Source organism: Carassius carassius, chromosome 45 (assembly GCF_963082965.1).
Source record: "Carassius carassius chromosome 45, fCarCar2.1, whole genome shotgun sequence".
Lineage (NCBI taxonomy): Eukaryota > Metazoa > Chordata > Actinopteri > Cypriniformes > Cyprinidae > Carassius > Carassius carassius.
Genome location: NC_081799.1, coordinates 17,223,832 through 17,244,861, shown reverse-complemented (window position 1 = coordinate 17,244,861; position 21,030 = coordinate 17,223,832). Strand labels below are relative to the sequence as shown.

The window sequence follows — 21,030 nt, the reverse complement described above, 5'->3', positions numbered from 1 at the left end:
GGAGAACATGTGCTTGCCTGGTGGTGTTCATGACCTCAAAGTGTTAAAACAGAGTTAAAGCCAAGAGGCTTGTCTTAATGCTAACCTCTTGACAATCTTTCCGCTCTGGTTGTACCATAAGAAGCAATTACGAAGAAATTTGAACGTAATAGGGAATTGGGCCTGAATTGTTTTCATGTAGCGTTTCACTCTATCTACGTCACCTCTGTTGTTGTAAACCTGAATAAAAAAAACAGTCGTACTTGCAGGTCCCGGAGTAATGGACAATTAAACACTGGAAAGAGTTGAGTTCATTGTGCCAAGCACGAGGTTTTGCTAGTGCTAGCACGTTGTTATTTATTAGCCTATGGTGTCCAAACAAACACTTTCTCAGGGTTTTTGAGTTCGAGAGACCGGTTCTTGTGTGCTTTTAATCGGAACAATAACAAGTGTGGGATGATTTATAGAAGTGTCATGTGTAATTGTGCTAAATTGTTATTTGCTCAAGACGTGGAACTTAAATTAATGACAACTATGTTTTTGCAATCAGTCTTGCTCAACATCTCGTGAAAGTCCATTTGAATTAAAAGAAAAAAGGAAGCCTTACGAGTTTAAATGGTAAAGATTTTTAATTAGTTCATAAATATTTCTTTTTTAATTCAGCATACAAAAATGATAGTATGTACATCCACAGATAAGTGGTTCACGACTCTTTACGGCCATAATAGGTGACCCACTTATTCTGTTCACATGCTCGGAGAGGTTTGGCATTTGAAAGTCAGCATTTTTTTTATGTTGGGTAAAATTATAACAAGGCACATCACATACAGTCCAGTCCAATGTCCTTGTTGATATAGGTGGAATAAATACAGATAATCTCCCCCTAGAATTGAAGTAACCAACCAACAGATGGAAGCCTTGTAAGTTCCTCTTTGAAAAGCCACATTTGAAATTCCCTTTGCGTAATCAGCACTTTCTTTATCTCGTCAGTCTATTATACAGTCTTAACTGGTGAAAATCAAGTACCATCTGAGCATTGAGGTCTGAATCTCTTAGAACTTGGAATGTGGAATCCTCTGGAACGTCATGCGATTCCGAAGGTTCTATGAAGAGTGCTGGAAATTAATGCCAAAAACAGGGAAAATGTACCTTTTAAAAAAATTCAAATAAACGAACCCAAGAATTGTGTAACAAAATAGACTTTTAAGATCTGGATAAAGGAGCATATGTTTTTATGTTTAAAAAAAACATGAGGAGTAATAATCCTCTTGAGGACGGTGAGCTGGGTGCTTTTGACAAAAACCATGTTCATTTGTGCACTAAAAAAATAAAGTCCATCTTCTGAGTTTATAAAAGTTCATAAAGCCAAAAATAAACCATGTCTTCTCAAAAGCATATAAGATGGAAAAGTAAGACAAAACAAAGCCTCATTGGTAACATGCTTTGGTTATTTGTGGCCAACTAAGTCATGTAGACAAAGGTTATGATCCACACCCAGGCAGGATATATCTAGAACAGAACCAAGTTTTGAAATTTTCAGCTCGTTCAACCACAAAGTCTGGGAATTTCGAATGAGAATTCTGTCCAGTTCTGTTGCAATGAGTAGAGCGCATTCCAGATCTCCTTTATATTAGTTTAGCTGAGAATAGGTACATGTGATGGGGATCAGGACAATTGTCAGCGGTGACCGCAGAGATGGAGAGCCCACTCATTTGCAGACATATTTCTCCACTGTCCTCTCGCACTTCTTGCACGTGACGTAGCAGCACCAGTGGTATTTGCAGTGGCATCGCTCCACCACTCTCTCTGAGTATGGGTTGTAGCCTCTGCCACAGCACATCAGATCACAGCTGTCACTTCCGCTGGAGGTTTTATTGCACTGCCTGCAGAAGAAAGAGACAAAAATATCTTTATAGTACATGCTGTATCACCAACAAACATCATAAAAACATTATTGCTGTTATTGGTTTGGCAACAATAATCACTCATAAGGAAGGCATTTTTAGGGGACTTTTACATATTTTTTAAGGGACATATTCATAATGAGTGACATTTCTTTTTTTACAGGCTGTCTTAAAAACAATAATGAAACACATGCAAATATGGGTAAAATATACGTTTAAAGAAATATATTTTCCATTATTATTTTATTTTTTTTTAAAGATAAAACATTTAATAAAACATTTTTAATCAGCACTTCATATCGAGGAATACTGTTTCTATGATTTTATAGTTTTGATAAAATAGTATATTTGTATTATAAAATGATAAAATATATACATATATTTTACAATAAATAAATATTTCTAAAAAGTCAATTTATATTTATTTGACATCAACACTTTTCAATAAAGAGGATGTATATTTTTTTATAGAAAAATCTGTGAAAATATATTTGTACATTTTTATTTAGTTTTTTTCTTCATATTTTTGATAAAATAGTACACTTTTAACACCTTTCTATAATGAGTGACTGATCAGTTTTTATAGAAATATTTGAATAAATATTTTCTACATGTATCTATTATAATTTTTTTATTAAAAAAATATGAAACAATTTTCTAACATTCAAAAAAATAATTTTTAATATATATATATTTTACATATATTTAAAATTTAATATGAGCAGAAAATATTTACGTACTTAAAAAAAAAAAAATAATAATAATAATAATAATATATATATACACACACACACACACACACACACACACACACACTAATTGACTAGTCCTAATCTAAAGTACCGAATCTAAACTGTTTTGTATGTGGAATTTCAAAAACATGACTTCAAAAATACATTCACACAAATAGATGACCAAACATTTCTGTGTGACCATGAGAGAAATTACTAAACACAAGCGTCTTTTCAAACCAAGGTAAACATTTAGCCCAACCACATATTAAACCAACACCACTAAACCTTCTTATAACTCGTTTAAGACCCAGATGATTCGTACCCCGGGAACATTTTCTCTTGCATTTAAGTGGATCCTGCAGACACCCTCATGTACTGAAGCCTGAGGCATCTTGAGCAATGAACATCCCTGTCATAAATCATGCTCCATACACTAGGGGTCGGCCTGTGTGTAGCCCTCTCAGCGTAAGTGCATTGTTTTATAATTGTGTGGTGTTAATACTCAGGGTGCTGAGAGACAGACAAGAGGGGATGGCTACTAGAGAACGAGAGAAAGAGGTGAAGAATGCTGTTATTTAAAACTAAAGTTAAAGTTTCTCCCAGGTCAATGCTGAAAGGGCAGAAAGTAAGGTAAATATGCTTTAGGACTCAATGAGAAGCATATGTTCGGCTGACCTGCACAAATGTGGAGATATGTAGTCAAACGGTTTATAATTCATGAATACACCTTAAATCAAATAAGAAAAATGTCCAAATTTAGTAAATTTTGCTTCCAAACTCCTAATGTATCTAAAGTGATCTGGTTTTACCATCAGTTTAACAATTTAGCAGCTGTGAGCAGAACTTTTAAGTTTCATTCCAAAGTGAAAACACATTTTAAAACATCTTTTAAACAGCGCTCACTCACTTCAAGATTGTTTCTTGTTTCTTTAGTGATACCGATCATCTCTAAGCCTCAGGGATGTTGTTCTGTCTGAACTTCTAATGCGCCAATTTCATTAATAGCAGTCTTGCGGCTCACAAAGCAGCGCGAGGAACATGCAGAGTAATGTAACTTCAGATGAGATGTGTTCAGGGCTGCACTAAGCATGTCATTTGGTCTCTCTCCATCTTTCATCGCCAAATCAGATTAGAGAAGCCATCTCTGCAGGTCTAGTTAGGGTAACACTCATGGCTCATTATCTTAAGACTCTTTAAATCACAAAGAGAGGATGTGCAATGATAGCAGCTTCCTGACTTCATGGGTGAATCTCAAAAAAAAAAAAAAAAAAACACAGGTCATGTTTCATCACAACATTAAATAAAAAAGAAAAACTGAAAGAAATGTTGACATTTCAATTTTACATTATGTAGTTCTATTTTCTTAATGTGCTTACTTATCATCAGAACAACAATTATAAAAAATTAAGCACATTCTAATTATAGAACAATTATAAAAACTTAGGATGTGCAAATGAAAAAAATACAATGTCTTTAGTGTGTCAAAGCACACACATATTTAGATAAAACACAATTTTATAGAAACATTTTTCTGTAATTTATCTTTATTTTTATAATTTTTTATTATTTGCCATTATATTTTATCAGCACTTTGCATATTGAGGAAATATATTTTGGTGGTCCGGAAATTTCTTGCAGAAAAATCTGCGGAAATATGTTTTCTATAATTAAAATAATTAAAATATTTTCGATAAAATATATTAGTAAATAATATGGAATAATATATTTTCATGAAAATTGCATTGCCATAATTTGTTTGGACATTTGACTCGTAATTTACATATAATAATTTTATATTTCTCATTACCTATATTTTTACTTTAATACAGCAGCTTTTTTATTTTAATAAAAAATAATAATAATAATAATCCAATGCTTTCTCTCTTTTGCTATATATATATATATATATATAAACACACACACATGCACTCACATTATTATTAGCATTACAGCAATAAGAACGATTTTCCCCCAATGGGAAGTGTGCTTAGTTGTCACAAAAATAATGTCACAGTGCAAACATTTTCTTCATGCAAAACATGTTTACTTCATACTTTCTGCTGATTTTGGGGTAAAATATGACCTTGATTTCTTCACAGGGTTAATGAAATAGATTCCCCCTCGTTGTATGGTATAATTATAATAACTGACATCAAAACATAACACAATTTTCATCTGAAGACAGCAGGTGTTTTAAAAACAGGTATGAGGTGATGGGATAAACAGAGGTGCTAAACCCCTTGCATACCAGAGACCACCACTAACATGTGTGACACACATTGACGTTCTCTATTGATTACAAAACACACCAATGTCTTGTGACCAAGGATCAAGTACTACGAAGCACTAAATATATGAACAAAGAGCACGCGTGAGTAGTCTTATCAGCACTAAGGCTGAGGATGCATTCTATATGTTGAGTGCACCTGACATATCGCATGTCTCTAGGTTATCAGTGCACTAACCTATAATACCTATAAAAACCTAAACGCTTATGAGGTTTAACTGAAAAAATCATAGACATTAATGTATTTTATTGTTTTTGGAGCTGTAGTTAGGACTGTGGATTGCTGAAAATTCATGTCATATGAACCAATAGTTCCACAAAGCTTAGCCAAAAAATGCAACACAGGGCACATTTAAAGTCATACATAACAAAAGTGAGGAAGCTGAGGTTATTCCATTCTTACCTAAATCTACACCTGTGCCTTCACTGATAAAGCAACAGGAAATAAGCAGGAAGAATTCATTGTTGGCTAATCTGTGTGTGCAGAGCTGCTATCAACTGAGAGCTCTTAGCTCTGTGAATAGCAGCATTGCTCACAGACAGACTGTGATAAGACACAGTCACTCTGGACATGTCAGAGACACACATGTACACACACACAGTCTGGCTTTAACAGGCTTTTTTTAAAGACAAAATAGTGCCACCACAGGAGGTATCTTATAGTGCCAATTAAAAACATCTCATGACACGATCATTGTGTTTAGAGACAACCTGCTAAGTTAAAATAGTTTTAATATGTGGAATATTTTGTTATTCTGATCAGTGACAAATCAAAGTTAAAAACAAGGCTTTTAAAGCAAGTTAAATTTGATTCTGGTTATGTCAACTTTTCTTGGCTTAAGTTGGTGTAAAATGTTTTCATGATCAATCATCGCCGTCAATTCTGTGTTTGGTCCTACTACAAATGATTTGTGTTCATTCACATAAATGGAATATTTACTAAAAAAAAAAAAAAAAAATTAATGAAATAAAATAAATATTTGTAATTTATTTGTTTGTTTTTTTTGCATTAGGGCCTGTGAAAATATCGTCAGGGAAATTTTAAACCTAGCCTTTCTGGGCTAGCAAAAAAAAAAAAAAGAAGTCCTTATTGTTGAGCAGTTAAGTATGTAATATGTTAATTAGTTAGTCTCACCTGTCCTGAGTACCAAAAGAGCCCAACTTGTCATTCCTCATGCAATAATCCGGTGAACTCTGCAGATAAACCAGCTCATTCTCTCGGACTGGCCGGATGTCGATATCTTTGGGGACGAGTTGTTTGCGTGTGCCCATGGGCCGATGAACCACTTTAGTGGCTGACAAATACTTGGTCTTTAGGTCCATGGCTATGTCCTTCAGGTCCTGTAGGCCTCTCCAACAGGTCCGAATGGAGCAAGAACCAGAAACACCATGGCATTTGCACTTCATAACCAGAGCGTCTCGCAAAGCCTGCGTATGGGGGAAAAGTGGAATGGATTCAGATGAAGACAATAAAAAAAATACCATTTTGACAGTCTATGAAGGGAATGCAACATATTAGTGAATTTGAACAGCTTTTGCTCATTACACATCATGTATCAAATGAAGAAAAAAACTTTGAAATCCAATCAAACTCAAATGCAATAGCCCATTTTAATTATAAATGTGGTTTGAGTCAGGCTCATGTGATTTTGGTTTTGTAGTGAATTGATGCCACATGGTTTCTGTGGGGCACCGCTTACCTGTCTGCCCACTTCACTATTGTGAAGATGCATCAGCTTGTTGGCATTTGAGCCTGACTTCTTCATCTTCATGGGGGCATCAGAAAACTTGGAGCCCATGAGGAGACCATAATGCAGGTTATCAGCACAGCCGCCCCACCTGTACCCAGGCTCTGGTATTTCTCCTGGAATCGGACCGCATGAGCACAGCCTCAGGTCTCCGGATGTGCATGCCCGTGCTATAGTGTGACTTATAGCAGCTGCGGAAAGTGCATATACAAATGCAGATTCCCTTGTTCCTAAAAGACAAAAAAAATATATATATATAAATTTAGTTGCTTATATAAAAAGATAGCGTGAATTCTGAATACTTTTAGTGACTTTTTACCCCTACAAAAAAAAAGCAAGGCAAAGCAACATGAGAAACCCGTCAGTACACAGTATGAAAGGATAATGGTGGAGATTATCGAACTGTTCTCACAGTGCACATATGTCATGACAAGATAATAGGTGTAGAAACAGGAGAGGCTCAACTTGACCCTGTACAAGGTACATCAAAGGCCTTCTCCTTAGCGGTGCACTTACGAGAGGCAGGAGTGCTTTAACTTCTGACAAATGCGAACGGTCTGCAGGGAAGGACGTCAGACAGTTCTCTAGAACTTCAACAAGATTTAGTTTGACCATCTCCGGCATTTGGATCAAACTAAAAGATAGTAATAAAAAAATAGGGTGGATGATAAAGCCACTCGTCAAAGTGTATCCTGCAAGTCTCACCGCCGTGTGGAAATTCAAGACGTGACGCCGCATCGTTAATCCATGGGGAAAAAACAGTCTTTTTTGGGACTATTTTATTTAATTGATTTCATATTTTTTTAATTGGTTCACAGCTGAAAATCACATCTGTCCTGCAGGGGTCGGACGCAGGGTAAAACCGTAGGCTTCAAACGACTCTGAAACCAGGAAAAAAGGCAATTCTCTGTCCATTACTGACTAACTCGCTCAATAGCATCTCTCATTGAATAGAATGGATCCTATTGTTTGTCCTTACAGTAAACGCTGCTCCTCCGTGAAGCCTCTCATCAAACGGAGCATGAGAAGGAAGAGCGACGCGCAAGAATTCTGCTGGCCGGAGGTTTCCGGGTGGTTAGGGGTAAGATTGCTTTTATCATGCAGCGAGGCACTTAAATTGCTGAATTGTAGCATTTACCTGGCATAGTCTGCGTTACAGAGTGTTTGGAGATCACTGTAGGCTGCTTTTTAAACCATTTCCCTCATAAAGAGTTAGATGGGTTCCTCAGACCTATTAAGGCCTGAATGGAAACCACACTTGGGTAAAAGAGAGGTGTGTGGTTGCCTTTTACGGGGCTGGCAATGGACGGACAGCGGCCCTTTTGCGAATTTAGGACTTGCTGTGTCTAAACAGAACATCTGTGGATAGATTTCAGAAACTTCAACTGGAAATAAATCCTCTTTGGACATGATTTTCCTCTGTATCTCACCTCGTTCCAGGTCCGGGAGGAATTTTGGAGCATCAATGGAGGAACAGTTCCAGCGCATGTCTGTGAAGGTCTTTTGGCAGACCTTTTTAACCTCCCGTGCTGCTTGGATGATGGTTTGCATGAGTTCCAGGTTACTCCTACAGAGCTGAGCCTGAGAGGAGATGAGGCCAGGCAACATCTTGCAGTGCTGGGTCTTGTTGATGTGTTGTGTGGTCTGCGATAGTGACCTAGATGAGGAAACGCATATGTTTCAATGAACACTGGATGTCTGTGAACTGTGTGCATTGATATAAATGTCTTTTGAGTTGTAGAAATGTAATCAAATTTTAGTTAAACAGACACTTGAAATGCTCATTAAAATGTTTGGTGGTGTGAAAAGTGATCAAAATATTTGTGGCAAGTCTTGAATTTAAAGTGACTAAATGAAGCATAGTCAAATAAACATGGTTAAAGCCAACTCTAAAATATTAGGAGTAACATCAACGGTTTAAATACGTTTGCGAAAGCGTTCTCGCACGCATTTAGGCTGCGGGCTAAAATCGTTCAGTGTCTCACACAAAGGCATGCAAACAACAACCCATTCCCAGAGATAATCAATCAAGATTAGACCAAAATGGAAGAAGATTATTTCTGCATCGCTTGGAAGCAAGAAAAGGCACCAAAAAGCAATTGCCAATTGAAAAAATTTTGTTTATCTGCAAAATGCTTTGGTTATAGCTAAACGTTTAGTGAATGTTCCATGGTGCTGTCGGACAATGCCAGAGGAATTTTTGCAAGCTAAACTCATAGTAGAAAATGCAAATCATACACTATATCTTAGAAATCATCTTTAGAGATAAAAAGAAAATATTAATTTAAGTAAGACTATGTAGTGAAACCTTTCCGAATTGAAGCATTGCTTTTTATGATTATTTCTCTTTTACTACAATGCACACGTCTCACTATTCGTGAGAACCAACTAATGCCAGCTCTACCTTTGCCTGTTTCAGATTAGGGGCCGCCACTATATGTTCCATGATATGCTGTGACTGACAGACCCCTGTCTTAACCTCCGCACACACACACACGTATACACTCTCCGTCTTTGTTATCCAGGGAACACAGGTGTTTATGGCGGCATCTGTTTTGCATTTCTTGCCATGCAATATCAAGACTGTGGATCCCAAATTGTAGATCCCATTTTTTTCCACTACCAAGCAAACATCTTTTCCCAGGTTCCATTTTTTTTTTTAATTGCAGATTTTGTTCAAAATCAGTCAGCTTGAAAAACATCTTGAATGCATTTTTAGCAGTTTCAGTATAAATAAAGAATAAAGAGCAACTCACAGCCATCTGATTCCTGTGCACTGCTGGGACAGGAACAGGAATGTAAGGAGACAGATCGGGAGTGAAGGGAAGGTTCGCTTCATGCTTTACAATAAGATCAAGCTCAATCAGAAGACACTGATGCAGGTGCTCGCTGACCCCACTGCTTCTTGACACACTTATAATTAAAAGCCAAAAGCCATGGGACTTATTCCTTATTTCCGTCCCTCTCCTGCTTGGAAAAAATTAAATCAGATTTAGATTAAATAGATCACATGCAGCAGACCCTAGGTTCATGTTATACTCTGATGATTACTAATGTGCACATACTTTGAAAAAAAGATTTTTTAAAATATAAATATAGCTTTACTATTTTTTCAATATATTTAAGTTCTGTATTGTTACTATATTATTCTATTGCATTACTGTATCACTTTTGTTACTAAGGATTTAATATCACTTAAATAAAAAAATTGTATTTATTTTTATTATTATTATTTTTGGTCTTGTATCTCCTTGTGACAAGAAAACACTGAAAAAAACTGCTAAACAAAAACTGATTAGAAAAGCACAATGTTTTATTTAAAAATATCAGTGTCTTACTCTGCATGCAAATTTCTGAAATATAGGTGTGGCAGTATTTGGAATGTTATCAAATGTTCTCTGATTATTCCATCTGCTGGAATAGGAGGGCAATAAACAGTTACTAGCTCCCAGTGGACAGACTGTCTGGCCTCTGGCATGATGCTTTCACATACAGACAGTGATTGTCCAGATTGCAGAGAGCTTGCATTTTTTTTTTTCTTTCTTCTGGCTATAGACCTACACCCAGAAAACTATACATTAAAAGTGCAATTACTATTACAAACGCAAATGACAATACTTATAGTACTTATTACATTTAAAATGTTTTCTGCTCTTGAACTAACCACTATAATTTCAACTGTAATAATTTCTATAATTCTATTTCAGTCGTTTTCATCAATAACAAAATGTAAAGTGCAGATTGTAACTTTTACACTACATTGATTTTACTAACAAAATTTAAGCAGCAACTAAACTTTTCTTATTTTCAGTTGTAATGCGCTCTTTTTAAGTGAACTAAATACAAAGAAATACAATGTAGTGTAGTTTATATCCTATGCATTATCTATACCTTAATTTAGATAGGCTACCATCGTATGGCCAGCCATACGCAATCCAAATATTTTATTATTTCTTCAGCCCTCTTATACAGCCTATGTAGGCTAATTAAACAAATCTCCATATGATATATAAATAACAGATATATATTTAAAGATATGAGCGATTAACTTTTATTGTGTGTAGATGCAAAAGCAATAAAACAGCTGTTTCACTCTTGCAGGCTGCGATTTCTCTAAGTTTGCACTTTATCTTTTATCTATTGTGTTTCTTTTTCTTTTTCTTTTTTACCTTGGGAGTAAACGAGGTGATTAAAATGTAATTATTTCACTCGATATAATTAGCTGGTCTACTATGCAGATTACGTCCCTGTCAATTTACTTTAAACTGCAATAGGGATGATATTTAAAAGCTAAAACATCTTTATAAGTAAATTGAGATACGCAATCTCCAAGTTAAAAAAGTGTACCAAGTTAAGAAACTTTGCGCACAATAAATGGTAAAGCACTGTCATCCTCACCTTTATCAAACGGAGACTGACGCCAAAAAAATGTGCAAAGTAATCCAAAAGTGTGTTTTATTTAAATCCAGCCAAAATTATCTAGCCAAAGGTCTAAATGTGCGTTAATCCGTTTTTGTAAACTCCAACTGAAAAAGCATCTTGCAACAGTCCACTGATAAAGAGATGTGTGTTGATTTTGCAGTGCGGTGTTGGTCGCGCGCTGGAATCTGCTGGACTGACGTTGCAGACGGAGCTCGAGACTATATGAGCCCGCGCGCCACTTTGATCTCGCGCTGATGTCAGGGGCCATTAGCATAACAAAGTGGTTAAGGTTTCCAAGCCAAAAAAAACGTTGAAAATATGATCAGTGACAGTCCGACATCTCGCTACTTTTAAAAAAGGAATTTCAACTTTTTTTTTAAAGGCTATTTTCATTCTGGGTCAGTAGCCGAAAAGGTGCGGTTTGTGTCCCTCATGAATAGCCTATGTGTGTACAAGATGAGTTTGAAAAATCAACACAAACTCTGTTACTGTTATATTGTAGGCAATTATTATTTTTTTATTTTTTAGTATTACCTTTTTTGTTTACAACTTATTCCAACACACACATTTCAGTGAAAAAATATATTTATATTTATTCTATAAATAACTTTAGATTTGGTTAGAATAAAAACTGTTGTTTATAACTATGCTCTATTAAAATAATTTACAATTCCATAAATGCATAATGACATCATCATCCTTTCAGGATGTGAACTTAAGGACAAAGGTATGATATTAGCACTTCATCTTAGATTTTGTCAGTAGGGCATGATTTTAAATAGTTCACCCTGTCTCCATTATTTTGTACAGTAGTGATTTTTGGAGTAGATACCTGTTAAAATATAAGCATTAAATTTCCTTTTTAATGAACTACTCATAATATCATTATGATTATATTATATTTTATAATACATAATCTATGATTAGATTATATTACTTTTTTGTTTACAACTTATTCCAACACACACATTTCAGTGAAAAAATATATTTATATTTATTCTATAAATAACTTTAGATTTGGTTAGAATAAAAACTGTTGTTTATAACTATGCTCTATTAAAATAATTTACAATTCCATAAATGCATAATGACATCATCATCCTTTCAGGATGTGAACTTAAGGACAAAGGTATGATATTAGCACTTCATCTTAGATTTTGTCAGTAGGGCATGATTTTAAATAGTTCACCCTGTCTCCATTATTTTGTACAGTAGTGATTTTTGGAGTAGATACCTGTTAAAATATAAGCATTAAATTTCCTTTTTAATGAACTACTCATAATAAAATGTATTATATTTTAAAAGTATTAAATGGAATAGACACCCTATTACTAATTCCCTTCACTGTAATCCTCAAGAGGTTAAATTAGTGAAAAATCGAGGGAGCATCCATTTCAGGAAATAAAATCACTGAATTTGCTACAACGCTGGAAATATTGCAATTCTAGTGTTTGCATGGTCCATAAAATTAAGTAGGCTATGCGGCTGTTTGCCAGAGTTTCCACATTCGTGCCATTTACAGTCCTGTACACGGCCCATACTGGCCACTCCAAAAACAAGGCAATTTTCCAAGGACGCTAATAATGATTTCAACGTGATGAATACTTCCTGATGCACGTTTCACATTAGCCACTATATGACAAAGGTTCTTCATCATTTCACACGATAAATGATTTAACCTCGAGAAATACTCCCAGTAGCCCATTGAAGTCCACATCTGAGCAAAGATATTTCCTAATTTATAAAATTATAAAATTCTTTTGTTGTTTTTGGTCTATCAAGAAGTATAAAAGAGTCCATTAAAGGATTCATTATCATTATGGATTGCTAATAATAAATATAAATGTGTTGAGAAAATATTGTTATAGAATAAAATATAGGCCAGTATCTGTCTATTTATTACAGATCACACCACACACAATGGCTAATTTAATATTTTAACCATCTAACGTAACTGTCATTTTAATACTGTCTATGGTATAATAAAAGTCAAGATGTTCTCTGGCCATATGCTTCTCTTATTAACCTGGCTCTCTGGTCCAAAAAACGCCTCCTGCAGTGAATTCCGTAACACTCACACAAGTTTCCCCTGTAAAACACACCACACAACCCAATTTTCAAATAACGATGCAATTAAAATACAATCATTAAGACTTTTTCCACTGTTAACGGTATCTACTGTTTTATATAAAGTGGGCAATTCCACTGATTTTGTGGTTAAGTGTTTAACAGTAGGTGTGTGAGTATAAGTTTGAAACAAAAGAGCAAGCAAGAAAAAAGAAAAGAAAACAAACATCAAAGCTAAAGTGCAAAAACAAAAATAATAATAATAATAATTACATGAAATGTATGGCAAATTGCTTGTAAAGTTCAAAACAGTGTTACAATAGTAAGGTCAAAGCAGATACTTTCCAGTAAATGAGCAATGAAAGTCTTTTTTTTTATTCTATGCATTTTTCCTACCATTTACATATTTTTTTCATAACACTTGCAAATGTTTGTTCGAGGTTATTCTCTGACGCTCCTCAATATCAAAAGACGCCCCATGGATGTTTCTCGCTATTTAGTTGAATCGAACTGCACAGATCCCATTTGTTCAAGGTCTTGCGTGTGTATGAACGCCAGGCGCTACTTATAATCTTGAACTGTTTTTACTTATGTGCAGTAAATCACACAGTGTAACCTTGATTGACCGACCGAATGCCTTTCTTTTCACATCCTGTCGCATAATAAAGCATAGTGAAGGATGTCAGGAAGACAAAATGTCACACAGACTTAAATCATTCACTCTAATGAGGCCTGGGAGAGAGGCATGATATTGGAAACTGTAAGCATTACTATTTTAGTTTTTACTTGATTTAAGAAATAATCTAATAAACTAATCCTTCTCTCACAGCTGAAACTAAAGCAGCAAACAGAAAAAAAAGAACAGAAAAGAGGGCAGCATGTATATTTAGAGCTAAATTTGATACTCTTAAGAGGTACAAACCGAGAATTGCCGAAGCATGACATTTCCTTTGCCGCCAAGCTGCACCATTTCAGCTCAATATAACTTGAAATGCCCATGGAGCTCTAATCTCGAACCAAAGCGATGGGAAAGCAAATATATGCATTGTTTCACTAAACACATCTGCCCACAGCAAATTATTTAAATATGCGAGAATGGGAATTAGCCAAACTGAGGGGGATGTGCTGGAGATAATAGACTTTGGACATGAATAAAAACCACAGGCCTTTTTTCCGAGATTCAATGCATTCTGAACATTGTAGACAGATGGAAGTATCAATAAATGGGTCTTGTTTTAATGTTGAAGCAAACTTATTTATGATCTGTTATGTGAAGTAAACAAAAATACACATTCATATCATTCAGAAAGCTAATTTTGATGTGGTGAAAAGCCATAATAGCAGCATGTTTATGGAAAAACAAAGTCCTACAGCCATTTTATGAGGGATGTGAAAAGCATCTAGTAGCAGTGAGATGTGAATGGGCATGAACTCTTAATATCAGGTCAAACGGGACTGAAGACTGACCAAAAGAGCCGTGACCTCTCTAGTGTGTCTGTGTTAGAGGTTTTAACACGCAGGCTCTCAATTCCTTAACGTACCAGGATCAACACCACAGCCACTTTGATCTTCCAGCATTCTTCTACCAGCATTGAGAGTCTTACATAGCCTTAGGCTGGTCCATAGAGGGCACAAAGACTACTTCGGTTTATATAACTGAAATAATGCATAGAGCAGAAAAAATACATGTGCTTTTAATGAGAAAATGTCTTTTTTTTGACATTTCGCATTTGAAACATTAACTTGATTTAGCAATTTTAGACATTTTTTGGTGGCTATCCATGTGTGAAGTTTAATGCAGTTACTAAGACAAATGATTTAACGTTTGCATAATTAATCATTTGCGGCAGCTGTGCCAACTGCACAGCACTATTTGTCTTCTATCTGAGACATCATCAGACATATAGCACCATTTACCCTGACACATATTCAGATCATTCATTCTGAGCTTGTTGAATGAGTGCAGAGACACAGTGCCCCCCGTCCCCTGACGTCTCGGGTGTCTGCCCTGCTCACAGCTGTCTCGTGTCTCAGCGACTGTCAGTGGCGCAGAGCTAGAACTGCAGGGCTGCATCTGAGCTGCACATCACACTCCTGATATGTAATCACTAAGAATGCAAAGTTACAAGAACAAATAAACTTCAACCAAAGACAAAATAAATCTTTCCTAATGCCTCTTAGGTTTAAAAAATGCCTTAATATTGTCATCAGCAGCAAAGATTTAATGTCTTGTGACATATTCTATAATAAAACTTGTAAAAATTGTGTCTGTGTGAATGTCTTGTGACATATTCTATAATAAAACTTGTAAAAATTGTGTCTGTGTGTCTACATTAATGCACATAATATCTACATGTAAATAATCTACTACACCACTCAAACAATAAAATAACAAAAATTTCCCTAACTTTTGTTCCAGTAAGCAATATATATTGACTTTCAGACAAGTCTAACTTGAAATAGAAAAAGTGATACACATTGCTCTGTGTGAATGCAAGGTTCCAGCAACGAATGGTTGGAATCATTACCCGTTTGAGGCAAAACATCTACACAGTCCAAACAGAACACAGCAACAATGTTGATTTGAAACATTGTTCAGCAGCTCTGTGTCTCCGACAAATACAGAATCCATTTGTTTGAGACACAAGAAAGGCGGCAGCGTCTGTTTGGTGGTGTCTGCTACGCCGTGATGGAGAGTCTGTCGTTGACTGGCTGTTTAAACTAGAAGGAAATGCATCATTTTGGCTGCAGCACTGTGTCCAGCCAGTTTATTTAAGCTAAGGTGGGAGAAGCTTTGTTTTGGCTGTTCTTTTGAAACCTGTTTTAATTAGGCAATCTCATAAAAACAAATCATGATTTAATAGGCTGAACAAAGAAAGACCTGACAAACAGCTTATGTCGGCATGCCAGTGTCCTGAGGTTTTGTTTCTATTGCAAGCATGGTGGTGCTAATGTTCAAATGGCTTAAATGTAAACAAATTACTGTTTAGAAGAACATTTTAGGAAGTTTACATACACTAAACATAAAGAATGAGAACCGCTCCCCACTTTCCCCCCACAATTAAGATTCTTATTATAGGCCGAAACTAATTTAATGCTTCCAGTGCACAAAAAAATAACAGAACATGCTTTTGCGTCTGGGTTTGTGTGTTCTCAGGTGCTTTTTGCTGTGAAAACACTAGGACAGTCACACTCAGCAGGAGAACTCGAAGAGAAAACGTTCAGCGTCCAATTCAGACTGTTTAAAGAGTTTGGACCTGTTCTTCAGAAAGGGGCCATTTGTTTAGGACTGGCCCTCTCTCTGCTCTTTGAAGGCGATGGCGCCTTTCATGTACCAGATGGGAGGTACTTTCAAAAACACAAGTGACTTGTCTCACTGTATGGGAACATGCACCCGTTTGTTTTCTGCTATTGGTGTCTGGTAACATTTGCTACTTCAAAGAAGTCCCTCAGATATGGTTATATGCAAACTGATTTGGAAAATGACAAAACTTGCTACAAGCAGAAGTAGACCTTTCATGAAAGCAAATTCTATAATCATTAACAAACATGCAAGGAACTTAATGCTCTGCAGCTTGTCACTGCAGTGTTGTAGCTGTGTGGGGTTTGATCCCTCCATTTGTAAATGATAAAATAGGTGGGAAAGACAAAGGGAAGGGGAGGAACAATGAACGCTTGTTCACAAGTCAGTGTGAAACTTACAGACATGGCCTTACAGACATCGCCTTGTGTGTCCATGTTGTCCGGTCCACATTTGAAAGAGCATTATTTTCCCCTCAGTACAAGATCAAAGCCTTTACCCATCTGCCAAGGAGAATGCTGGGACAGGCGATACAGATGAGATAAAATCAGTATCACAGCGATTTTATCGGTCAGAAGAGATGCACTTGTGGTAAGAGCGTTTTCTACTGAAAACAAGATCAAAAGAAGCTGCTCATCAACAAAAGTGGGCGGGTTATAGAGGTTTATACAGATGAGATATAACCACTGTCATTGGAAATGAGACAACTGACAGAGTGCTAATGCATTCCTAGCAACAGCAAGATAAAAAGTCACTGTGCAACATAACTACACAACGAATACACAGGACATCATGTATGTCTAATGTATCACTAGTATTTTAGAATAAAATAGTCAGGAGTATCTGTTTTAGCTGTTCACACAGTCAATGTTTGACAACTAGATAACAACAGGTGAAACTCTTGTTATTGCCAGGAATTTGGGATCCAGTCTCCTTGTAAGATCCTGGCAGAAGATATCGATGTTGTCTGTTGTTGTTATATCAAACTGCTTCACAACAACTTCCCATAAAAAGTGAGATATTCCCTTTTATTTGTAATGACAAATAAAAGGGAATATCCCCCCCCCCCCACAATCATAAGATTAAACAATCACAAGCAAAAGTTAAATAAGTAATATAAAAATATAGGCTAATGAAAACTGTATAAATTATTAAACGATAAACCAAAATGAAGAAAATCAAACAACAAGGATGTGTGGCTGTTCTCTTGAAGCTATACACATGGGTTGTCACCTGTAACCTTTGTGATAGCAATTGTTTATCTGTGAAATCTTAATTAACCCATAGCTATTTTTATACCTGAGTGAAGCGCATTTGAGTTGCATACAAGACCTCTGATCTATCTGACTATTTAAAACCTAGATAACACACACATCTCAGTTTGTGTAAGTTGGCCAAAAAAAAGGCATTACATGCATGCATGCAGAAAGTGGCTATTGCATTTTATGATGTGACAACTAGTTATTATTCAGTTGGGTCCAGTTCACACATCAGGGGTTTAAAATGCATATAGCAGATAGTGGCTAACGAATCTGAAGTCTTGCATAGTGACAGGAAACAGCTTGCACTTTACTTAAGATAAATAAGATGGATAGAAAGAGGTTGTCACTCTTGTAAATCCGTGAGGAAATGTAACCATATTAGGCACTTAAATACATAACTTACCGCATTCTGCTGCTGTGTGAACATGGCCTATTATAATAGACTTTCACCTGACTTGCAGAGTATGTATATCAGTTTCTGAAGATTAAGAGAATTTGAACCAATGAGAGAATGGAGTAAGTTTTCTGGGTGGTAAGAGCACAGACTTGGCAAAGGTTTTGTGTCTAGATGAACACTGATCTACTAAGGCGGTGGAGATTAACAGGGCAGAAAGAGGTAACAAGTAGAACAATAGATAAACTGTACAGACACATCTGTTTTTGATCAATAGCCTTCTGTAGGATTAAAGCAAAAAGAAACCAGAGTACCAGGGTCGGTTATAAAAACTACAGACGCTCCGATCTGAAAGCAAAGTAGTCAGGAGAAAAGGCTGCCAGAGTGGTAACCTAATCACTCCAAATCACAAGATAATCCTACTTGCCCTCCACTCTTACAGCAGGGCATTATTCATATCGGCAGGCACTCAGACCTCAAACTCTCATAAGCAAATTAATCAGTGAGACACATTCCTAATACTTTTGAAATAGAAAGCCAAAAAGCACAGAGTTATTTCAAGAATTCTAATAGCCATATTAATCTGTCAAAGATATGCCCATTTCATTTCCAGTGCACTCAGGTTCAGTTATGTGTAGGGGAGATAGTCAAAACATTAAAACCACTCACAGGTTAATCCATGGTATTTAAATACATGAGATCTGTTGTAAAGGTCTAAATTTACATGCAGAGTACATGGACAAAAAAAAAAAAAAATTTTTTTTTTTTATTATAATTTTTTTATTAAGTGTTTCCGGTTCTGACCAACATATTTGACATTGGAATAACTCATACCAAACGGTTATTTGTTGGTGGTTCTTAGATTTTGCCTAGGGATTGCCGGCACGGAAACCTTGGAATAAAATCCTGTTAAGCCCCCTGCCTCTTTCTCAGGAGTATAGTTAAAACCATGCTGTGCATGGACGTGATTATGCACTGCCACAGATCCTACGGCATGGCCCAGCCTTGACTTCCAGCAGGAAACAAGCTCAGAAGTTCAATTAGGGCAATTCTCAGTTTGGCCAAGAGATTAGCAGGCGATATAATACAATCAAACAGAGAGTGATGAAATATATTACATACTTTTTAATCATCCATTTGAAAGAGTACATTTGATTTTAGAACAGATTATAAGATTACTGACAATTTAGAATTTAGAAAATGGTTATGACAAAAGCTGATGGTGGGAGAGTCTCTGAAGGCTAGAGAAGACCGGAGGACTCTGACACAATCCTGTCTGCAAGCAGCACTGCCGGGCTGCCCAACCATCAGAGGAGATGGATATGTTTGCTCTGTGGATTAGCAGGGGTAACACGAAGAGATAGTTCTTTCACACCGGTCTGAGCAGACACAATCAGACCCTTGTTCTGAGAGGAGGGAGAGGGCAGCTCTGTTTCTGCCTACAGACAGAGAATACATGAGCCCTCTACAGTGTGATCAGACCAGAGGATGCTCCAGATGAACACACAGAGTGAAACAATGTCAGACTGAGTGCTTTTGGAGGAAAGTGAGAGGAAATGTACTAATCCCAGATAGCAGGTCACAAGAGAAAGCATATCTTGGCATTTCAGCTGCTGTTAATGGCTCCTGGGGTTTTAAGGCTCATTTTATAAGCCTGGAAAAGGTTGCCAAAGGAACAAGAATTCAGTCCTTAAAGATGGGCTAGATCTTCATAGTTTGAAAGTTTAAAATAATCAAAAAAAAAAAAAACATTACCTGAGCAACAGTGTCCTTGAACCTACAGTATTAACTGACAATAAGATGTATATTTTGTGCCTGGAAGGATAATATACAAACTCACCTTGTGAGTTGAAACTCCTGTACTTAATGAACATTTAAGGGTTTCTAAAGATAAGAAGGATTAAATGTGAAGGTTAAATGTTGGACTTGTAACTTTTTTGCCAACAATTAATATCACTAGGAATTCATAAAAATCTGGCCAGCAGATCTCACGAATAATAATTTATTGCGTGTGGAAAATGGGGAGAAAATCAAAACCACTGTGGTATGCGAAACGCATTGGTTGATGAAAGATGGACAAGGACTTAGCTTGTTAGCACACTATCGAACACCACATAAAAAAATCCTTTGGGAACTGACCAAACAAACAATTGTTTTGAGGATAGATGTTGCACAATATTGTCTAACCACACTTTACCATTTAACAGCAGAGCAAGATAAAAGAAAAAATGTATCTGCACAAAGTGACTTGATGAGATGGTTGATACTTAAAAAACAACAACGACAACAACAACAACATACATTTGTCTTAATACAAACTTAAGTCACTTAAGCTGTTGGCAAAAACTCGGAAATGCTACCCTAGGGAGCTAAGAAAGAAAAAGACAAATTCTTTGGAATAAACTTCATGAATTTCTGAAATGCTTTCTCTTGACTGCAAGTCATAGATTAATTCTGCCACAAAGAAATAAAGCAGGCCTTTATTGATTTGTAGTAATTGTGGCATTGTCTTGTTAATAGGTTTATTTTCCTGCTTTTCCAAAGACATCTACTGCCGCTCTCACAAAAAAACGACCCTAAAAGGTCAAAGGCTCTAGCCCCCAAGGGTGAATCATAGGTCCAAGGTTACATGGAAATGGGAGACTGATTGCTTCTCAACACATCTTGAAATCTACTACTGAAAACAATATTCTCTGATGGATCTGGAGTCTATGAACCAAGGGTTAAACAATGGCTGCAAATCATCGACAGGCTACAGGGGGCCAATGCTATCTTGTGAAAGGCCTGAACTTTTAAAAAAGGCATTAAATGTGAAGACATTAATAGTTACCTACCTTTAACTTAGTGGAACACTGGGAGGAAGTGGTGAACAGAAGTGGGATTCTTATATTTTTTTTATTTTTTGGAGGGGGGGGGGTGATTAAATTAGCTT

General features: G+C 36.2%; 1 protein-coding gene across 2 annotated transcripts; it reads right to left on the bottom strand.

Annotated features, from left to right (window-relative positions):
* Positions 1–589: 589 nt before the first annotated feature.
* wnt11 (wingless-type MMTV integration site family, member 11) lies at positions 590–11,263 on the bottom strand. Of its 2 annotated transcripts, none has more exons than XM_059539185.1 (6): positions 11,051–11,263; positions 9,409–9,622; positions 8,083–8,309; positions 6,605–6,882; positions 6,040–6,332; positions 590–1,862 (listed from the first exon to the last, which is right to left on the bottom strand). In XM_059539185.1, exons 2-6 carry the CDS (start codon positions 9,489–9,491, stop codon positions 1,688–1,690), a joined length of 1,056 nt encoding a protein of 351 aa, XP_059395168.1. In that variant the 5' UTR covers positions 9,492–9,622; positions 11,051–11,263; the 3' UTR covers positions 590–1,687. The 2 variants fall into 2 exon arrangements, with proteins under 2 accessions (XP_059395168.1, XP_059395167.1); XM_059539184.1 differs by having other exon boundaries at positions 9,409–9,619.
* Between the last annotated feature and the right edge of the window lie 9,767 nt (positions 11,264–21,030).

Excerpts from the sequence above, each read along its gene's own strand:
- wnt11 (XM_059539185.1), bottom strand. The coding sequence starts at position 9,491 with ATGAAGCGAACCTTCCCTTCACTCCCGATCTGTCTCCTTACATTCCTG. Across the intron at positions 6,883-8,082 it reads CCTCCCGGACCTGGAACGAG|GAACAAGGGAATCTGCATTT; the intron begins GTGAGATACAGA and ends TTTGTCTTTTAG. Across the intron at positions 1,863-6,039 it reads TCTTTTGGTACTCAGGACAG|GCAGTGCAATAAAACCTCCA; the intron begins GTGAGACTAACT and ends TTTCTTCTGCAG.